Raw genomic sequence first — 22,757 nt, 5'->3', positions numbered from 1 at the left:
GGACTTCTCCTGGCACAGTAGGATCCTTGGAAAACACAAGGGGGGACATGTGTCCCTGTGTCATGTCTTCTGGCTTGGTGGTGGGTGGAAGACATGCATAGTAAGAACATAAAGGCACCCAAGAGGTGATCGTAGCAACAGATACACATCTGTTGGAGAAACCTCACATTGGGTGAATCTGAGTGTTTGCTTTGAATCTTGAAGGGGGAGTGTTGCACCAAAATACAAGTTAGAATAATCATAAATCTTCACTTGTCAGTGTAGTGGTAGAGTCTTGGCCAGTGGTTAAAGAGCAGGTCCCCTATTTCCCATGCAGCAGGAGAGCAATTAATATCATGTTATCACTGCTTACTTTCCCTCCCCACCCTGAGACCTGAATAACTCACCTTCAGTGTTCATCTCCCCAAGGGATTCTGGGATGGAGCTTTCCTTTGGGGTGAAGTGAAAAACATGCCTGTCTTTTTTTAGTTTTAGTCCTTTCTTCAGTATGTTCAGGCAGAACCAAATGGCCGGTTTAGTGTTTCTGTGTCAGACACAGGTGTGTTTTGTTACACAAGTGAATATTTATGCTTAAAGGTATCTTGTACTTTTAAGTAGTGGGGTTTTTAAATCTTTGTCCATTTTTTACCTTTTCCCCCTTTGCTAGTGTAATAACACTACTTCCTAAACCCTATCCTTTTCCTAGGTACTGACCTCATCATCTCTGGGTGCTACTCCACTAATAAAAAAAATAAAGATATGTGAATTATGGGATCCTTTATAGACCTGCATGGAACTCGTCTGGCTTGGCTGGAAGGGGTCATGTAAACCTTCTCCATCTGTTGGAGTCTGTGTGGTTTCACTCCCAACAAATGTCAAAGCAGAACTCAGCTGCAAGAGCCAAGTTTCATCTGTGCTCGGGTTAACCCATAAAAGAACCCACCAAATTCCACATCAGTCATTTCAGACTTTCAAGAAACCATTCAGGTTCAGTGGAGAGGTCAAGAATCTGGTAAACATTTTGGCAAATATGGCTTGAACAGTGGCTCAAGAAAACCCTGGTTTTTCCAGTTTTGTATAGTCTGACCAACCTGATAGCTGGTCCATCCTAATGACAAATAATTTCTGTTCCTTGTAGCACTTACTTTGAGTAGAAACATTGAGAATGAAAGCACAGCTACAACTTGTCCTCTTTAGTCATTTGAACTGCATTAACTTGCAAAGTTTTGGAGGAGGAAAAGAGTCTCTGTGGTGAAGAGGTTTGTTACCCATAAGCACAGTGGTGGAGCTGGTAAAGCACCACAAGATTTTCAGCTTGGAAAGGAGAGCAGAAATGGTGAAATCCTTTTCACTGGAAAGCTTAGTAATGACACCAACTCTGGTACAACCCTCCAGAGTGGCCCTTCTCAGGCCATAGGGGATCTCACAGAAGGTAAGAGAACCCACTTATCTAAGGTAAGAGCATGCCCGCAAACTTTGGCAGATGAAAACAGAGCATGAAGAAGTACAGCATGCTTGGCAGATGTATATTTTCTGGCAGCAACATAATTCTGGTTATTAACTGAAAGCAAACAAACATATTATCAACCAAGGAGGACCAGACCATGCCTCTAACAGTCAAGACAAGTGAATAGAGTTTTTTCTGGTTCATTTAAATTTGAAGGTAAAAGTTAGGCTAATTCCTGAATATGATTCCTTGAGAACATAATATAATGCTCACAGAATATGACAGACCCTCTGCAAATATAAGTCAATTGCCCAATGCCAATGGATTTATTTTACTCTTTACAGCTGAACCACTGTGTCCTTAAAGTGCCCAGACCCCAGCCAGATTCTCAGATTCGGATATTCTTTCAAAAAATATTCAGTTCCCTTGTTGACTCAAACATACCTCAGTTTTTGGCATTCATTTCACAAGGGTGTTAGAAAAAACCCTAAAGCTTTGACCACCACTACAAACAAAAGCACCGTGTGAGTCGACTCCTCTTTGCACAGAAGAAATTAAATGTTATGCCTTTTTTTCATACAGTTTTAATGAGATCTTATGTCTAACCACACTCAGTTGTGTTGGAGGGACAAGACTCACCTGAACCATTGAATGCAAGAGGTATCATGCAGAGAAAAATGAAACACATGAAGAATAGGCTACAACCCCACTGAGAAGCTGGATGGTGTCACTTTGAGTGCCCTTGAGAGAGCCACACAGTACAACATGTTATCCCAGCCCAAAACAGCAGACAGCATGTGAGAATGGGCAGCCCTTGGGGGAGAGAGAAAAGGTCAGGAATAAGCTAAGGATACCCAGCTGGGTGATGAGGAAAATAGTGACCTCAGTGCTGGAAAAAAATTTACATAATCTCCCCTGTGAAATAGTATCAGACATATGGTAAATGGAAAGGTATTGATTTAACTTCTGCCAGCTAAAAGCTTGTCAGGCCAAGACCATGTGTTATTTTCTTTGAATAGATTTCCTGCCTCAAATCGCAGTATTTTCTTTGCAGTATGATAGCAACACTAAAATGTATCACTGCCGCATATAGGAAGGCCAGTGTCATATGCAGGGTACTTCCATCAATTATTTGGGACTATCGCATTATTTATGCTTCTGGGAAGTCTTCAGAGGGATTTTTCTGAGCTGCTTTTAGTTCATTTTTGATTAGCCTTAATATTCACCACAGTTATCATGACAACCTGTAACAAGACAACAGCTGGAAATACTCTCTTCATGAGCTGTGACCTTGGATGGCTGTGCAGGCACTGAGGCCATTGCTGGGTCTGAAGTTGCACAGATATGAGTGACTTCATCTACAGATCACTGGCGATTTCATGTGTCTTGCCAGTTACTTTTCAGCGAGTGGAAACACTCTTGTTCTGGGAGCATCACAGTTGAACTCTGAGGGTTATAAACCTTTGCAGGACCATAGCAAGAAAGGCAAAAGAAAACCATCTCAAACAGATCCCTACAGCACCGTATTAGAGACACCCTTACCTACTCGAAGCTCTTGTCCAAAGACTGTTTTCTCTCCCAGCGCAGAGCAGTTCCACCTCCCATACCGAAACTGGTACTGGCACTCATTGATTCCCATTTGTGCCCCTTCCCCGATCACAATGATGGCATCAGGGCGGCTCTGGCAGATTGCTCGCTGCCGAGGGGCCAGGCCTGGGATTTTGTTGCAGATTATATTAGCTCCTAAAGCCACCACGGATGACAAAGCTCTGAGGAAAAAAGCAGAAAGACACGTTATAACCAAATTGAGGTGACCAGGTGCTGCTGTGTGGCTGGCAAGGCACTGTGCAAAAGGGGAAGGGTTGGAGGTTGAGTTCCTGTAATTATGCCAGCTTGGCACAATGTCTCTGGTCTGGTATAGGAGCCTGGAAATCTTGCAGTAATTCCTGATCTGATTTGTGCCAGAAAAAACAAAGAAATGGAATTTTGGCACTTTTGTTTCCAGTCCTACACAGAGACATCAGCTTGTGAGATGTGGAAAGCAAGACTTATTTAAAAGAAAAATAGTGACAAGTGATCATCCACAAATCTCTGAAATTCATGTCTACTTTGAATGCGGGTTCAGGCTTAGTGTTTTAGTTACTGCAGCCAGTTCATCCACCCCTCATTTGAAACTGTTAAGCACAATTTAGAAAATGACTTGACACTAGCAACACTCTTGCCCATTGTTAGGCTCAGGGTATTGAATGATTAATGAAGTTCACCAGCATAACTGTACTTGAGATCTGGCAAACATCATGGAGTACATAGGAGTGATTCTTAGTACGTGCCATCCAGACTATATCTGCAGTTCTCATTCTTCAAGTATATTTTCAGAATTCATTATGAAGTTTGCATATAACTTGCACCTGCCATATGTTTTCACTTGAGTGTATTTATTTTTCATTTTTCAGCTCACTTTTCAACATCTTCACAGGCTCATTTTTCAACATCTTTACAGGCTACATTTTAAATGGTAATACTTTGGGAAAAAAATGGGAAAACATGGATGCACGTTCAGTGATGCCTCTGGTCACATCTACTGAGTAGCCACCAGGCCCATGTGGAGATGCTTCAGGTGGCTCTGGACAAGCAGACACTGCCCCATGATTCTACTTTCCCTCTTGAGCACCAGCCTAAGCCTTTCATCTTAGTATTAAAAATTTCCCACTGGAAATGCTTCCTTGGGGAAATGCTGACTAAACAAAATTAAAGAATTACATAAGAATTTATCAACTTCATCACTGCAAAATTACATAAATGCTGCATTTCAATGAAATCAGAGTGTTTAATTTTGCCATTTCAATAAGCTACAGTAAAGCCAGACCAAGGAGGGTGAAATGGAGCACTATTCCCTGGCCAAAATGAAATACTGCTATTCCTGTGGAATGGCAATTCCATGATGATTCCCTCTTCCTTTAATAGGTATTTGTGCATCTTTTCCAAAGTTAACAATCCATGAGAAATTCACCACTTGGGGGTTTTTTATTTATGGCAGGGGCGGGGGTGGGAGGGGAATGGATATAGAGATAAGGTATCAACACATGCCCTGTTGTTCTGCCTATTAAACAAAAGTAAGAACAAAAGGTAGTTGCAGTCTGACCACTCTCAGTGTTGGAGCAGGAGTGCTCAGACCTGTAGCTTTAATTTGTGTTCCTCTGGGTGCTGAGCAATGAAGCTGGAGCATTAACTGGAACCAGAGACCCCCTGAGATTCATGCAGGTTTTGAACTAAGGTTTTTTTCCTGACAAAAAGTGTTTCTCCATTTAAAAAAAAGAAAAAGAAAAAAATTTAAATAGTGATGTCTTTAAATCAGAACTTTCCAAGAGATGTGATAATCTTAAAAAAGTATTATGAGTTTGATATAGGGGTAAGATTCTCTTTACAGTGGCTTATGACCTTAATGTTATGGCTTCAAAAGCTAATGAAAATCACAGAGGAAAGTATCAATACTTAACTTTTAAAAAAAAAAAAAAATCAGACACTTTTCAATATTGAAAAGTAAAAGTGTTATTTTCTTTGGAAGCTTTTCTCTCTCTGACTTCATCCACTTCCCACACAAAGTAGGATGAACATTCTGAAAATATTGCAGTAAAACACAAAGGAAAGCATTTTTCCTTAATAGATGTTTTGTGTTAAATTCAGAAACATGCACTCGTTGATGATGCTAAAATGCTGTGCCCCATTCTTACCCCATCCCCTCCACATGGCTTTGCCCAGTTCCCTGGGACAGACCAGGTGCCCAAGTGTCCTGCAAGACCTTCCCGCCTGGTAACCCATTTCCACTTCTGCTTCAGACACTGACCCTTCCAGGAAAACCTAATCCTGAGGAAATCTGGGGTTGACTCCTAAGAAAGAAACATGCACAAGGCATTCATCATTCCATTTGATGCTTAGCACATGCACAAGACATACAGTTCTGGTCTCGTAGCTGCCTGACAGTCATCAAGTTACTGAGGCTATGCCACCATCTTACTAGCAAGAATTACATCTAAAAATTGTTTGTATGTTATATAAATACTTTTTTTAAAATTAAAAACTGATAAAAACCATGCAATAACTTCCTGACATCATTTTTTTTAAACTGGTGGGCTTCCAGAGTTTCCACTAACTGTTCTCAAGTTGAGCAGCAAAACCTTACGACTTTCAAAAAAAAGGAAAGCAAGAATTGGCCACAGCATCTAAACATATAATTTTCAGTTAAGTTGCTTGCTTCGTACACATTACTGCTGTCTCATGATTAGGTTAAAGAGTATATTCTTTGGTTTCCCATTGTTTTTTGGAGCAGACCTTGGTCAAACTGACAGTGGGTCAGTTTATTTGTCCAGAAAATAAGCATGATCATATCTGCCTCAGAAGGTATCGTGAGGGTGTCGTAATTATTGTGTGCTTGTAACGTGTATTAAAACAATTAAACTGCAACTATTGGGCATTGAAGGGGTCTTAGTTTTTCTATTATTACTTCCAGAAACTTCCCCCTCTCTGGCCTGAACTTACCAGCATATTCCCTCAGACTTGTTTAGCCTACTTTTAAATTGTTACAGTGCCAAAAGAAATGCTGAATCATGAAACTGAGGTTTTGGAAAACTTTATTTTTATTAAAGAAATGCACCCAACAGCATTTCAAGCTTCCTCTCCTCTATTTCTTGTGGCATCCCTCAGTTTGTGCATCAGTCACACATTCGGGAGGGCTGTGCACTGCCCCTGCCCCTTGGCAGGTTGAAGTCTACATCATTTTTTTTATGAGATGGAGATTGTTTTACTTTATAGCTGTCAAAAAGCAGATCCTCCATGCCACATTTTGGCATCTTCTTTCATCTAATCTTTCTTTGTGGTGCAAATTTCCTTGACTCTTATCACCAGAAGCTCCTGAGTGTGTCATTTTGTTAAGATTTCTGATGCAGTTTACAGTAATTGTAACCATCCTGCACCACGACAGTCTCCACACGCCTCAGAGTCTTCTGCTGGCTCATCCACATGGGCTATCCAATTAAACATCATCCACATGGCTTATCCAGATAAACAGAGCTAGTGGAATAATGGCACATTTCCTGAGGAATTAGTGTCCTTAGAATCCTAAGGCATTAGTGTCTGGAATATGGAGAGCCTTCATGTTTCTTCATGCCTATGCCATTAATCCAAGGGAAACACCAGCACTGAAATTGAGCAATGGCTACAAACAGAGTTATACCCGAATTAAAAAAAAAAAAGAGCAAAAAAACAACGACCAAAAAAACCACAGGAAAAACCCAAACAACCCAACAACAACAACCAACCAAACAAACAAAAAAAAACCAAACCAAAAAAACCCCACAGATCTGGGCTTGGATAGGACCTTGTAGTTCAAACTTCCATCAAATTAAACCTGATGAACAAGGTTTTGGAAGGCGTGGTCTCTGCATAAGAATTTTGAAATATCAGGGTTTTTTCCTTTGAAAAATAACTAGGACTGTGTCACAGCAAGCAGAAATTCACGGCAGTGGGAGACAAGTTTCAGCTTATTTTCTGAAATAATGCTTGCTTACTTATGCAAAGACAGACGAATCCTGTCACAAAATGAGAAAATTCTCCCTCCAAATGTATTTCCTGTTACAGGTGTATCTCCTCTGTAGGACCTAAGCAACTCCAGCTTCCCTTTTCACAAAGTGAAACGAAAATTATTAAATATTCTAAGTAAGTCATAAAAGTAAAGGTCTTTGAAATGCTTCAGAAATTAAACACTAAAGCCACTTGAGTTTTAAGAACTGCTTGTTGGAAGAGAAATGTACTCTTCATTCCTGGTTGGCTTGCTTGAGTCTCCATTTTATATTTGCAAATACAAGCATTTGCTTAACTTGAGCGTGAGTCATTTCATTGATTTTCAATGTTATCAGGTCCTTGCAACTTCTGATTAATTTCACGTATAGGAAGGTCATCATGTGAACTGCAGTTTACAGAGTCTTTGCACAAGTGGAAAATACATAAAGTAAATCCTTATAATGGACAGCTGTACAAGCACATGAGAAAAAAAAAATTTAAATTTTATTCTTGTTAAAAGAATCTGAACTTTGATAAAATTATGCAACAAAGTTGTACACTTATAGATGAAGAGCAGTAACTAACCAATCTTTGGAGTTGTCCCCAAGCTCCTGCACAGGCAGAGATGTGTACTGATATTTCTCCAAGGAGTTTAATATACCATTCTGACAAATACATGACAAAAGATGTAAAATAAGAGATTAAGCCAACAACGCATTGTATACAGATGAAACGCTTAAACAGGTTGATTTTAACCTTTTGGCTAAAAAAAGTTTTTAAATTGTTTTAAAAATTCTCTGCCAATCCATGTTGCCTGGGCAAATTACATTTTATTGGAGCCCAGGACTGGCTTCAGGAACTTCTTCTCCTCCAGCACCCTCCTTCATTTGCATTCCTGGCTGCACAACAGCACAGTGCACACTTCCCACTGAGCCAGCCTTACTGCAAGCCCTTGGATAGGCAACTGTAGGGTCACTGAGATCCCACCTCAGCTCTGCTTCTCGATATTCACCTGAAACTGCTATTGGGCAGGGGGTTTGTTTTCAGCAAGGAATGAAGGGATTTTATCCACATGAATCCCATTATCAGCAGGGGAGCTGTGCAGCTTTTTGGCACACTGTACCGAAAACTTGCCCAACCACCTCTCACAAAAAATCCACATAGTGGATTTTTTGTTAGCAGGAACCACCGAGGTATTTTGTGGTGACACTGTGACACATCTGAAACTGTACACCGCTACCGAATGGTTGACTTAATTAAGAATTTCTAAGTAAATATTTTGAGTGTGTATCAGTTGCAGAAATTGGCAGGAGTGTCCTGGGCTCTGAATGCCATCTGCATATGTTTAGGCTTTCAGTTTTGTTTTCCACCCTGGCTTTGGGAAATTGTTGTTCAGCACATATGTTACTGAAGCGGAAATCCAGTAAGGCTGGGTGGTACAGCCCTGTGGTGCTCTCCCCTCTGCTGGGGCTCCGGCCCTGGGGGTTGCACACAGCAACCTGTTCATTCCCACCAAATGAAAGGCAGAGATTTCTTTGAGGAGCTCACCCAAAAAAGTACCTGATATCCTACGTAGTGTGCTTGCTGGCAGGAATGAAAGTGGCAGGCTAGGTGAGTTGAGGGGATGACTCACACAAGGGCAGAACATGCCTGGGGCTAAATGCCTGCTTGAGAGAGGTGTGGGGGCATGGCCCCCATCCCTGTATGCCATAGTGATGGGGGGAACACCAGCAAAGCCTTGGATCACACCCTCCCCTACCTGCCAGCTGGGACGGTTGCTATGAAGCCAGCAGTGAATCATTAGGCTTCAGGAGAAGGAGGGGAGACATTGCCTGGGAGCCATGTTCACAGATGAGCACCAGCAACCAGCGCCAGCCTCCTGCGAATTCCTACTGTTCACTGAGCAAGAGAAATCTGATTTTGACACATATCTTATTTGCTGTATGACTGGTCCACTACAATAATTTTTATTAATCTGTCAGTGAGGCAACACTTGATATGTAGCAGCAGGATATCTTGAAGACTGTTACATCTGTAGTTTACCTGTATTCAACTTTTTTACACCAAAGAAAGGCTCGTGGAGAACAGAAATGCCTCACATGCCTCATGTGTCCTATTGCAAAGGTCACAGTAGCAAATTCACATTTCCATTTTCATTGGACATTCACTCCTTCTGAATTTTCATGGAAAACTACTGTATAACAAAGATTTTCTTTCTTGTCTCAAAACACTTTATTCTAGGGGCATCTTGTTATATGGTGGAAAACACATCCTGTGGATATAAAAATTGATGAAGATAAAATCAGGTGTTAAAATATCTGAAGTGTGGCAAATAATGATTCCAAAGGAATTTGTGTTTCAAGAATTTTTGGTTTGCTAAACCAGAGAAGACTGATAGGCCAGTGTTGGAAAGCTGCAGGAAGGCTGCAGTTCTGGCATTCTCCTGAGCAATTCATGGAAGGCTGGAATATGCCTGCTTTGGTCTTGTCAGTGATGAAGATGGTGACATACATGGTGTAATTGAACTTATCTGAATAGGCTTAATGAAAAATTGTGTTGATATAAAACTATTTGATTCCTTTTACAACCAAAACTTAATCAGATTTAGAAATCAAACTGAAACAATTTTGTTTCACACTGTTATTTTATTTTGTCTCTATAAACACCGTTAGCAGGACCTACCAGTTCAGTTCTGCAAACATGCACACACCTTACCGTGCAAAGTACCAAGCAGCTTCCACCCTCAGTAACAACAAAGTCCATTCCTGAATGCCAAGATGCCTGTTAAGCACTCACAGTTGGTGTTGTCTATAATTATATATTATTATATATATTATATTACTATAATTTGCCTTCCACTCCATTTCTTTTTCTCCTTAGCACTAGAAAGAGCCACACTGATATCTGACAGAGAGGCACAGAGCTGTTTGCTGAGCAGCAACCCACCACAGTGGAACACAAAGTTCCCTTGCAGAGTAACTGGCGGGGGGATATTGCAGTTCTCCTGGCGTGGAATGCAACTTTGAAACACCAAACTGGCTGGAAGAGATAACTCACAGATTTTCTGTGTCTATGCAGAAAACAGTCCAGTATCATAGAAAAATAAAATTTTCACACTTCTATATGTAAAGTCCATGGTTTTGTCATGTTTTTCATACAGTAAATAAGAACAAATAAGCTTTCTCCAATCACATACGGCGTATGTATAGATATGGGCATTTTCCTAGCTTTATCAATTCCTAGCCTTAATTAAACTTAAGCAAAGTGCATACTTTGGCTCTAACCAAAGTTTAGCAGTCTGTTCTCTTTGGGGAACAGGTTAAGAGGAAAAGAGAAAGAGGAAGTCTTCAGGCAAAGTCCAAGATTCATCAAGACCATACCCTGCTTAATTTGTCAGATCTGATGAAAGCGTGTCACAGTCCTACCACAGATGCCCTGCACAGAAGCAGTTATCCATGGGTTAGCTCATTCTAAAATGCCAGGTATGCACTGTGGCTTTAAAATCTTTAAGGTGGACTGTTACTGGAATCTATCTTAAAATATATGCTTTGTGATATTTTTCATTAAACACTTATGATAGATCTTAAATTTTTGGCTGTGCATGCATGAGGCTTCCATAGATATGATACAAAAATTGAAAGAGGAAAGCATTTAATAGTGGGTCTACAGGAAAGGAAAACTTTTCCTTCTTGAAGTGAAATCAACTGGCTTTACTGCTATCGTGGTTCAGGTAGGAACTCATTTTTGTTAGTCTGAGCAACCAATGAGAATAAATTCTGAAAGTCTACTGGTGAGCCATTATGTTGGAGAATTTAGTCTTTTGTGTTAATATTTTAAGACTCCATTGCAGTGTCTGTTAATCATGAGGATCAAAGTCTGTATGGAGCTCTGAGGTACACCCAAAAAGCCATACAAAGTTGTCTCAGATGTTCTTTTGTCGTTAAGGTGGAGAGGCCACATTGACCCCTCCCACAATGTATGCTTCAGACTAAATGACCACTGAAAGCGCTATTTTTGCATGGATATATGACCACAAAACAAGTCTTACTGGTCTTGAATTAGCAGCAGAGGAGAAAAAAAATTAATTCTCTTTGTCAGTGACACTGAATTTTTATCCACTGAATACCCCACTATTACGAGCCATGATTTATTTCTTTCATTCCTGCCCTCACCACTGTTTTCATGGTGGTAAATCTTTCCTAAGGCCATAAAAAATCAGGATATGGAATTAAGTAACATCCACGAGCAAAATTAAAACCAAAAACCCATAAGCTTGGTGCTGTCAGGTTTACTTACTGGCTCCTACATCTGGAATGGGAGCATTGCTCAAACCAGCAGCAGCATTTGTTGTTCTCTTCTGCTCTAAATGCCTCAGGCAAGATCGTTGTCAGGGGGGTCGGGGAGCAGAATGAGTTCCCTTGATGTTTCTCTACAGCTGCTGAAGCTTTGGGGTGACAGATCATCAGAAGGGCAGGTCCTCCTGCTCAGGTGTGCAGCAGGTGAGGAAGTGAGTGCGAGGAGTGGGTACATCCTTGGCACCATCCAAGCGGGACCAGACACCTTGACATGGTCCCAGTTTGGTTGTGAAGCCTTGAGCCCTTGTGTTTTCCTCCTCAATTACCCACTCTCACCTTTCTCTCAAACTACAGTAGTTGGGGAACACTCATTCATAGTGAACACACTTGCATTGTTCTCAAGATGTGGGAAAAACTGTAAAAGAAACACCAAGTCCCAGAAGCAGAAAGCATGGACCTCTCCAGGCTTAGCATGAACGGGTAAGAATGGGGAAAACTGTGGGGTTTTAAAAATTTTTTATATTTCATTTCAGAGTTTATTCCCTCACTGGAGAGCTGCAATATCCCACCAGATATGGGTGGTGTGCCTGCATGAGGCTGGTTGGTGGTGCAGAAGTACCTCTGTCTGAGACATAGGTCGAATGTACTCTCCATTTCCAGTACCAAGGACAGGAAGGAGAATGCACCTTCCACATCACCTTGAAAAGAAACAGCTGCTGCTCTGCTCCTCAGAGTCATGGTATGGTTTGGATTGGAAGGGACCTTAAAGCCCATGCAGTCCCACCCCCTGCCATGGGCAGGGACACCTCCCACTAGACCAGGTTGCTCCAAGCCCCAATCCAACCTGGCATCAGGCACTTCCAGGGATGGGGCAGCAACAGCTTCTCTGGGCAACCTGTGCCAGGGCCTCACTTTCCAATAGAGCAGGTTGCTCAGATTGACACAGGCTGATTGCCTGGATACATGTTCTGCTCCCAGGACAGGTTTGGCAGCCAGGAGGTTGTGCTAGGGCTGCACAGGCAGCTTTGAATGAGCTGCCTGGGCTGGCTGCAACTTCAAACAAAAGTGCCCTGAAAGTCCCCTTCAGCCTGCATAGCTCAGCTAAGCTCTTGCAAAGCCTGGTTTAGGAAGGAAAATTATTTTAGGACCACCTTATTAAATACAAGAGATCTATTGCAGATTTCAAGGTGCTAGATGCGTGGCTGACACCCTTTGTGTTTTCCTGGTCATGTAGTTCTATTTGCTTCCATGGAAAATTTGCTGTTCAGCTGCAACTCAGCCCAAGTCAATGCACCAGAATATGTCCCTGTACAAAGACTTCATGCTAAACACCAGATCCCAAAATAAATTAAGAAGGTAGAGGTGTTACACTAAGGTAGTTGCCTAAGAAATGCAGAGTGCAGAAATGCTGCGCTTGGTAGGTTTTGTATATCTTTAGTTAATAGTTACTGAAAAGAAAAAAATGCAACATATTTTCAAGCAAATAGCAAACGTCACTTGGATATAATTTTTTTTAATAGTCTCTTAGTGTGTTAACTAATTCTGTCTCTCGTTTTCTGAGTCTGTTTCCCTATGAGAAAATTATTTGCAGCCTATCTTGTACCACCACACCAGCTGTAAGGAAAACTGCTTGGCGCTTCCATGGAGCAGGCCTGCATTCCCTGCACCCAGCAAAACTCCCAGTGGCTATTGGTGGTCACACAAAGAGAAATTCTGATCCATCAGATAGAAAACTTATGGCTAGCTCCTTACATGGATTAACCTACTGAAGTTATGAGACAATTTGTCTACTTGAGATTATACATGTTGGTTATAGGAAAATAGGAAAGGAAATAGGGTTTGATCACCAGTCTGATCAGACCTTCAAATCTGTACCTAAAAGTTGGATATTACTATAAAATAGCTGCAGTCTGAGAAATCCTCAAGTGTGGAAAAAAAGGGTGAACCCCTCAGAAACTGCAGAATATAAAAGATTATTTCCTATGCAGATTTCCAAGCATTTAAAACATTATTGTATGCAGCATGTGGGCTTTCTGTGAACAAAAGCTCTCTGTTTTATAATCTGAACTGTCAACACTGGCACAAAATAATGTGACACCAAACAGGACCATCTATGAATTTCTAAGGTTTCTTTCAGCTACTTATTTCAAAATTTTAATTCTGAGTGATGTAAGAGGCCTGGTAAACCACACAGTAACTTTTCTAGTTCCCTGGCTTGTTGAGTCTATTCCAGGTGTTCAGAAGGATTAGCAAAAGTCATTTTGAGTTGTTTTTGTAGAGGGAGTTTCTAAATTTGGTATGCAGCCATAAAAATTGTGCATCTGTGTTATTATCCCAGTGGCCCGTGCTGGGTGTGTCCTTGGTGTTTTGCAAATCGCTATAAGCTTGTGAAAGCAGCTGGATGGAATACTTCTCCTAAAATCCTCTCTCAAAAGATCCAACACACACTGTCAATCATACACATGCAGGCATTTACCTGCCTTTCTGTTATGTGGCATATTGATCCCAATTTAGCTGCTTCTTGCCTTCAAACTGAAGATGCTGCTGACTATGGGCATCTTCAATTTCTTTTTCCTTCAGTTCTCTCTCTGAATCTAATAATTTGAAAAAGTCCCTTTATGGCCATGCAATCCAAAGAGTGAAGAGATTTAAAGAGGTAAGTGATAAGGATTGTTTGGGATTCATAGCTGAGCCTGCAGAGGCAGCACTAAAACAGCTCCACCAAAGTGAGTCGCATGAAATCTACAGGGGCTATAGGCAGCTGGTGGCACACACAATGTCAGCCAGTGAGCACCCAGAGCAGGTTAAACCTGGCTTAACAGCTACATCTGAGCCACATTCTGTTCTTCATCTTCAGTTAGCCCCACACTCTTAGAGAAATCTTCTTTCACTGCTAACAAATATTTACTCTCATTTTTCTCCCTGATGCTTTTAAATTTTTACCCTTAGGTGAAACAGAAATTGATGGAGAAGTGCAACCTTTCTGTCTGAATTGCATTTATCTGTTCCACAGAAGAAAAACTTAAGCTAACAACAGCATCACAAACTATGAGGAAGATGAGAAATTATCAAAGTTTCCTAAAACTCAATGACTTAAATATATTTTAAGCACTATGGCATACTCAGAAGGAGAGTTTGTTTTAAAAGGGTTGTGGTCATAGGCAAGGGCAGCCACAGACCTTCTCTAAGATGTGAAATCTTCAATCTGTCCCCTCAGTTCCCCCAGTGGTTACCCCAACGATGTGATATGCCTTTGTACATGGTGTTAGGCCAAGAGCACGCCTGTCTTTAGGCACTACATCAGAACTCCTGCACCAAGGGTTTTGAAAGCACATGCCAAGGCATGTCAGACTGGCAGCTGTGTGTGCAGAACTGGCCCCTGTGTGTGCATGTGGAAAGGCTCCTTTTGGGAGAGTATGAGACCATGAACGCTGAGGACTGAATGAGCTGCATTCCCCCGAGAGAGCTTGGTGAGAAAGCAATGTGGTGAGCACATCTCTCTGAGGGGTGATGGGAAGGCACAGGATTCACAGAAGGGAGCAAACAGGACAGTAAGTGACTGTGAGGAGACAGTAGTCCATCCACCTTCCCTGGGCAGGATCAGCTACACCTTTCCCACTCCTAACAGGTACTTTGTACCATTAATAAATCATCCTACCTAAATTTTCCCTAAAAGGGTGGTTGGGCCCTGAACAGCCTCCCCAGGGAATGGTCATGGTTCCAAGGATGATAGAACTCAAGGAGAATTTGAACAACACTCAGGCACAGGGTGAGGTTCTTGAGGTTCTCCTGTGCAGGGCCAGGAGCTGGACTTTATGATTCCTGTGGGTCCCTTCCAACTCAGAATATTCCAATATTTCTTTTCCATGATTCTATGAAATTTCTGCAATTGAAGCTCAGGGTTTCTTCTCTGATACCCAATGGGAACAGAATATTTTGTCCCTACAGGCCTTGCACTGTCATTTAGGTTGTTTATAAATCTTCTGCAGAGCAAAACAGCCCTCATTCAAATTTTCCTCTCATGCATGAGACCTCTGATCATTTCTATCCCTCTTTTCAACGTTCCCTCCCACTGGTCCAAGCTTTTCCGCACAAGAAGATAAACTAAACATCATGACTGGAATTACACTCCCGTCTCCTCCTCTGGGATACAGTAATAAGATAACCTCTTTTGTCACCCGACGCCTTTAGCTCCACTTAGTGCAATAGAGTTGAGACCTAAAGTGGCTCTTTAGTCCTCATTCTACAGTGAATTACCATTGCTTCTGACTTCTTCAGTTCCTGCATGGACTGGATTGCAGCTGTGTCAAACGGGCCCAAAAGTATTTTGACTCCTTGTGTCTCACCCCCTCATTAGTAGAACAGTAGCTGTTCAGCAATTAGTGTCCAGTTATGAGCATTCCTTTGATTTGCAGCATCTGACTTTGAGAACACGGGACAGATGGAGGGGAAGTATGGTTAAAAGTGTAGAAAAACAATTTGCTTAGATTGTGCTTATTATTTACATTGGAGGTTTTAGTGTCTGAGACAGGGCAAGTAAAAGTATCTTCACTAAGTACCTAAAATACAAAAAGCTTGTGTTTTAAAAGCACCTATTTTAAGAGTCTTAAAAATATTGCATATATTGCCTTGCATTGATACACTGCCTGAATAAATCTACGCCAAGTTTTGGTGCAGTATTGAGTGGAATTACAGCATAGGAATCAATTTTCCCAATAAACCATAGCCAAAGTGGGCTTGATGTGTTTTGGTTTCATTGCACTTCTGAGAAATGGAGTGACTGCACAGGAGAATGAGAATTGCTCCAACTGGAGATCTGTGAACCAAGGGGATGAGGTGGCATCACTTCCAGCCTTACTAAGTCATTCTCTTGTGTCTCCAAACAAAGCCAGAGAAGTTTTTCTTGTGAGGAACTACATGCATTGGTGAAAATGTGTCTTTCAGTTGCAGGCTGAAATACTGTCACACTTTGTTTGATTTCTAGGCCAGTCTGTACGTTCAAGGGACCCTAGGAGTTAAGATTTACAGTTCAAACCATTCAATGCTTCTGAATTTTCTGTAATTCATGGATTTTCTATAGAGCGTGGATGATGTAAGTTTCTTTCCAGTAACACTTCTAGAATTAAACCAGTGTTTACATTTTTAATCCAACTTCTGAGCATTTCACCCCTAGCAAAAATCAAAGTGCCTGATTTTATTGGATTACCATTGCGTTATGCCATTAAACACGAATCTTTAGACTCCAGTTTCTGTACCTCACACACAAAGCATTTGTGCCATATCCACAAGTTTTCCTAGCATAGCCTACATGATCCAGGATGAAAGTTTACTGCCATGGAAAAAAACCATGCAGCATGGGAAAGACATTCCGAAAAAATAAAACTGAGTGGAAACTGAAAGCCCAAAGGAACTTTGAGAGCTGGGTTTTGGTTTCTTTGGATCTTTAATCCCCAGAATGGCTCCATTTTTTTTGTCCAAATTGTTCACCCAGGTCTAATGACCATTGAACAGTCTGGCAGGCACTACACATGAGATAGGATTAGGAGGTCATGGGTTCAGTCCGTAAGTAGGACCACTCACCCCTCTCACAAATCTACTCAGTTGACAGACAATTCTTTGTGATGAGTTGGCCACCCATTTGGAGGGTCAACAGAATTCTTGCTTATTTTGAAAATTTGACCATGAGACACAAACTGCCTTTCTGTGTGGGGAAGCCCACCCCACAGACAGGGAAAAAAATCACAGTTCATGCTGTTCAAAATCCATCTTCCCAAGACTCTTCCTGTGCTGGCCAGTGTTTTCCAAGCCAATTGCTTTTATTCTGTCTTCTGGTGTGTTCTAAAAAATACTTACAGAATGCTAAAAATCTTTATTTTAAGGGAAAAACTAGTTACACTAAGGGAACAACATATGTATTTCTTCAGTTACTTTAATGAAGAGAATATTTTGAATGCTTTCAGGGAAAAAAAATTTTAAATAATACCTTAATGCCATGTCTTAAAGTATGCTTTAGAACTCCCCTAAGCATCTTGTTTGTTATGCTTCAAAACTTTCTGTCACCAGAAAGGAAAAAAAATCTACAGCATTCCTTCTGTCTTACAGAAAGACGAGAGTAAGAAAATCGCCCCTTTGGGGTTTTTTGTTTGGTGTTGGGAAAACTATAACTTCATGAAGGATCTGATAACTAACCCATATGGTGCATGATCCCGATAATACAATCCAAATATCACAAACCAACTCCCCAAAGCTAACAAGAATCAGCGTCTTTGTTGTAGAACAAAACAATGCGATTTCATGCTAACCCAAAATCCAGTTCCTCTGGAGATAACAAATGCTTAATTCACAATGAAAATAGATGGTGATAGATGATGACGCATGTCCTACGGTTTGATGTTGCCTCCCACAGATGAAACAGAGGGCTTGATCTCTTGTGGTATTAAAAATCCTCTGGCATTTTTTAGAATCAAAGAACTGATGGAAAATCAGATAATTAAACTTGCCTGTGTAGAATCCCTGTAAGCATTAACTATATGTTGTATTCTTCTGTTCTGTTTAAACAGTTTTTCTGCATTTTGTCTGTATAAAAACCATCCTAGCTTTTTTATTCTGGGGGCAAGAAACCTGCTGATTACTTAAGTAAATTTGATTGTTTCTTGCTAAAGGGCTGATATTTTACAGTTCAGATTCAAACTATTCAACCTAGGAGTTTAGACATGGTATTTAACTCTATGGCCCAAGAGGACAATCCCATGAATGTAAAACTGAGCACACCAGCAGAGGCCTGCAACTGTTTTGGGACTCATTCGGGGACACAAATATTGTATGTTCATGACTTAGCTGTATGAAATGCATACAAAGTATAGGTGAATATGGGTTTAACTCAAAACGAAAAGGAGTAAAATTTTGCTTAGGGTGTTTCTTAGGGTGCTCCCCGAATGAAGAAGAGAAGTGATGCCAGGATAGATTTTGCCCATAACCTACCATAGAAGAATTTTGGGTGGTAAAAGAGCCAGACTTATGAAATAGGCTAGTTCAGGGCTTTCTAGAAATGGTAATGAATTAATCCACACTGCACAGAAGAGATGATCCTCCTTGTTTTACTAATAAAGCTAAATGGGATCCACAGATCTAGAGACTTCAAACGGGAAACTTGACCTTATAATGATTTTTATACCGTGGACTATTTTTGAACCATAACTGTCATGATAAGTTCCCTATCCAGTTTGGTTATTTAGCTCAAAACCACCACTGTGTTATTTCAGTGAAAGACAAACACTGACAGCCAGTTTCTAGGTGAAGGGCTTATTCTCAGTTCTGACAAATGTTCAGCAGTGTATCATCATGTATGTCCAAACAACACCACTGCACAAATCTCTAACAGAGAAAAGTTCATCATGAATAAAAGTGTTTCCCATGCCAAAAAATCAGTCACTCAGAAGGAAAATGGAAACCCAAAAGAGAGATCAAGTGGCTTGTGGTGTAAGGTCCTAATACACTGCAGCCAACTAAAGTCACTTCTACTGGCTGAAGTCTGCAGCAAGGCTGAAATGGAATAAATTCCAGGAATAAAATAGGACAGACCAGAGAAAACTGGAAATATTGGGAGAAAGAGGTCTCATAGAGTGAACCTTCTGCTATCCACTGTCAGTGTCACTTCGTCCATGATGTGTTCCCAGTTGTGACAGCACCAGGAGAAGCTCTGCACAAGAAGGGGGAAGGAGGCGTGGTGTGGCCTGAAGAAGCTGCTGGTCCATGCCAGGCACCACTGACTGCACTGCCAGGGGCACCCAAGCCAAGCTGGGCCTGGGAATGCCAACAGCTGCCCTGTGCCAGCCTGCCAAGATCCCAGAAAAGATGGGCACTATGGCAGAGAAGATTGAGCCGCTTGACCTCAGATGACTCAGTGTGACAAATACAGGGCTTGCAGAGAAAAATAAAACTCTACATAGCCCAAAAAAAAAAAAAAGTGATAATTCAGTGTTTGCCTGATGGCTTTTTTTCCAGTTATAAAAAGCTTCTTGTTCAGCTTTTATAAGATACAGTTGGTGTAATTTTTTTAATGCAAGAATGAAAGGAGAGAAAAAAATTCTGGCACACTTCTTCTGGTAAGTTTCTAGAAACTGATGTTCTACCTCCCTTATTTCCCTACCCACATGCAATGACTGCTGTATTCACTGGTGAACTGGAAAAATCTTCTCTGAGGATGAAGAGATAGTTCCTGTTCTACAACCAGTAAGTCCTTGAATTCTATGTAGAGACCATCAATGAGGCAATGATAGATAACAGCTGTGGTGTTCTGGGTTCTGGAAATTACCTCTAGGCTGGCCAAACTCACATCATTCCAAACTACCAGTTTGATCATGATCTGAATCAAAAATGTGAAAATAAGAAGCTGTATTATATTTATCTATAATAACTTATCTCAGTGGCCACAAATTCTTTGCATCTTCATGGGTTTAAAATTCTGCACAAAATACCAAAATTCCACCCGCAGTCCCCACGCTTCACTAAATTCAGTGAACTCACATAGAAGTAAGCTAATATTTTCAAACTGCTGTTACTCCAAGCAAGAGGGGGTGGAATTAAATATCCCTGACACTGAAGCATGGCAAACTGGTGGGTAACTTTTATTTTTTTCTTATTGACAGACTGTCTTCCTAGTGGCTGAGATCCTTGGGTTTGATTGCAAGCTGTTGACTTGCAAGCTTACAGCTGTCCTGGCCTGGGTAAAGTTATAAGGGAAGCTGTGTAGAAAGCAGCCAAATTGTAACCTGACACTGACTAAAAAGAAAACATGAAGAAATAGTTCCCTGAGATGATCTTGTGAGTTACTGAAGCCAGGAATCAAAGCCAGACTCCTGCAATTTCTGTACAGCAACTTTATCAAGGAATTAAGTACTGCTGCAGGAACTCTACTCTTATCCTGGCTACAATGTGTTAGTTTCCATCAGGTCTTCTTAATTGGCATCAGCTGATGGTGGGATCCAAAACATTCTGAACCTTCCTTTGAGCATGGTGAGACACTATATAGGCAAATGAAATAATCTTCAAACCTACCCTCTGTGAAATAAAGAAAAGCCTAGAGTCTTAAAAAATCAGAGATTGAAAATTCCAAGCACTAGCAATAGATGAGAAGTGGTACTCTAAGATGTGAATACTGAAGCACAGAACTATGCAAAAAGCTGTTTGATTTGAATTTGAATGTGGCAATTAATCCAAAACATCTTCTAGTTTGCAAAGGTTTTAATGAATTTTAATGAAAAAGCTGATGAAAAGTATCTTAATTGGCTCCCTACCATTTTAACTTAGCGACATCTTCCATATGTGATATCTTTGTCAACCAAACTCTTGCTCAGCTCCTTGGTGATTACTGAAACTTGACGAATCACCCATTCCTTTTTGGAGACAATTCCAACCCTTACAGCACAATGTAAAAGGAAGGGATTGAAAACCCACAGAGGAGCTTGTAGAAAGCTGTTAGTTTCCTGCAGATGTACATGTTTAGACAGGATCAAACCCAAGCAGTTGCTGGACACGAGATTTGGTTCTGCTGGTTTTAGTTGTCTGCACTAGTATCTCCCACATTTCAGAGTCTTACAGCTTCTAAATGGCATGGGAAGTCTCCATGGCACACACTGAGGGCAGTATTTCACATTTACATTCCTGTTGTCTTTCTAAATGAAAGACCTTAGGACTATAATGTCAAATCACCGGAATGATAGGCCAGTTCCTCCCATAGGTTAGGATTTGAAATGAAAATCTGAGATTGTCCTCTGGAGACATAGACTCATAGAAAATCAGGCAATCTGACTCAGGTCTTGCACTGCTCTGTTCACACCTAGAACATCAGCTCACTTCCCATGTTTACAACCTAAGGCAGGTTGTGGGAGGGATGCATCCAGTAGGTGCAGGATATTGAGAGTCTCCTGGTCCTGAAGAGCAGCCTAAACTTTCTCTCCCTGTTTTCCTATTCTTCCAGAAGATCCACAGATGAGGAGAGCCACTTCTCCAGCAGCTCCAATACTGGATCAAAGTAACAAGATCTGGTCCTACTCTTGGCTCTGATCTGCTGTGTAGGTTTGAGTGAGCCACCTCCTTACCTTGTGCTGCTTTCCTGCTTCTTAGCATTTATCTCTTACCTTCCTAGGCAGAGCATAAGCCAGGACAGTGACTTGCCCGTACTTGCAATCTCTTCCATGCTACAGACTGAGTGCTAGGCATTCATTTATTCGAAAAATTAATTATAAGGTACATATCAACTGACTCTCACATAGGTACCACCAGTAACAAACAGGCTGACAGCAAAAAGGAGAGGCATTAAAAAATTAGAGTACCATCAGTTTTAGTGCTTCCCCCCACCATCCAAATTATCCTTTTCAAACTCTTTTAAATGATCACTTTTGCTATAGCTGCTGTTATTCATTTGCACAGAAGAAAGGTACTGGGCTGGAATGTGGTCTTGCCTCTCCAGCTGCCCATAGATTTTTCCCAGCTGAGCTGATGTTGTTGCCAAAGTAGTAATTCTAAAACAAACCATCCTCCTCACTCCTGCCAAACATGTGTCAGTGCTTTCCAGCTCCAGAGAAGGTACATGAGTGTAGGCACAGCAAATGTTAAATATCTCCTTCAGGTTGCTCAGGAGTACCATCTTAAGGACAATTTTCAAATTCAGCCATGTTAAACAGACACACACTAACTAACATGTTAGTTACGTGCCTAGGATGCTAATGCTAGTTTGTGGATCAACTATCTCCCACTAAGGATGAGGAGGACATCCTGAATGTATTAAATCTCAAATTCTTAACATAGATGCACCATATACTTAACAAGTATAAATCCAGCACAAATTTTGTGAATTTGTAAGTGCTGACTCCCCACTTGGCAATAACACACCTCTTCTCTGCTCCACTATCCTTGCCTGCTGCATATTCCATGGTTCTGAAGGAGCTGAGCTCCTACAACACACTGAAGCTGTGGTGCTGTGCCTTGGCTGGTGCAACTACAGGACACCCATATCTGCACTGCCTCTTTCTCAAGAACCAAGGGGCTGCACAATGCCATGTAACACTTTGTAGTATCACCCAAATCCTCTTTTGACCCCTGAAGAGGTCACAAATTATTCATCTGAGAAACCCAGCTTTAAACACATGCTGGAATGGATTTTGATTTTTCATGAGCACTTTCCAAGATGAATAGCCCATCACTCCCCATAGCAGTTTGCTCTAGCGATTCCAATTGAAACATAAAAATATGAATTTTTCTGTTTTCTGCCTCTAGTCATTGGTTCAGACACACACATTTGTCACAGAAGAGCAAATGACAGCCAAAAAGAAAACTGAAACATCTGCAGTACGAAATTCAGTTCTGCGCTATGACTCTGACAGTGGCATCCTAAGATGCAGATGCTTTCTCTTTCTTCACTAACTGACGTCACTGCTTTTCCCTGGGTTAGTTAAACAGCAAGAGGCCAGGTTTACCCC

The 22,757-nt window shown here is 41.1% G+C and overlaps 1 protein-coding gene across 2 annotated transcripts in view; it reads right to left on the bottom strand.

Annotated features, from left to right (window-relative positions):
• The window catches only part of WNT7B (Wnt family member 7B), a 91,529-nt gene that overhangs the window by 36,273 nt on the left and 32,499 nt on the right, over positions 1-22,757 (bottom strand). For both annotated transcript variants that reach the window (XM_008630820.2, XM_008630819.2), the window contains exon 2: positions 2,969-3,195. In XM_008630820.2, coding sequence (XP_008629042.1) covers positions 2,969-3,195 — 227 coding nt within the window. The remainder of the gene's footprint in view (positions 1-2,968; positions 3,196-22,757) is intronic.

The sequence above is a fragment of the Corvus brachyrhynchos genome, unplaced genomic scaffold (assembly GCF_000691975.1).
Source record: "Corvus brachyrhynchos isolate BGI_N302 unplaced genomic scaffold, ASM69197v1 scaffold523, whole genome shotgun sequence".
NCBI lineage: Eukaryota > Metazoa > Chordata > Aves > Passeriformes > Corvidae > Corvus > Corvus brachyrhynchos.
This window is presented reverse-complemented; position numbering and strand designations above follow the sequence as displayed.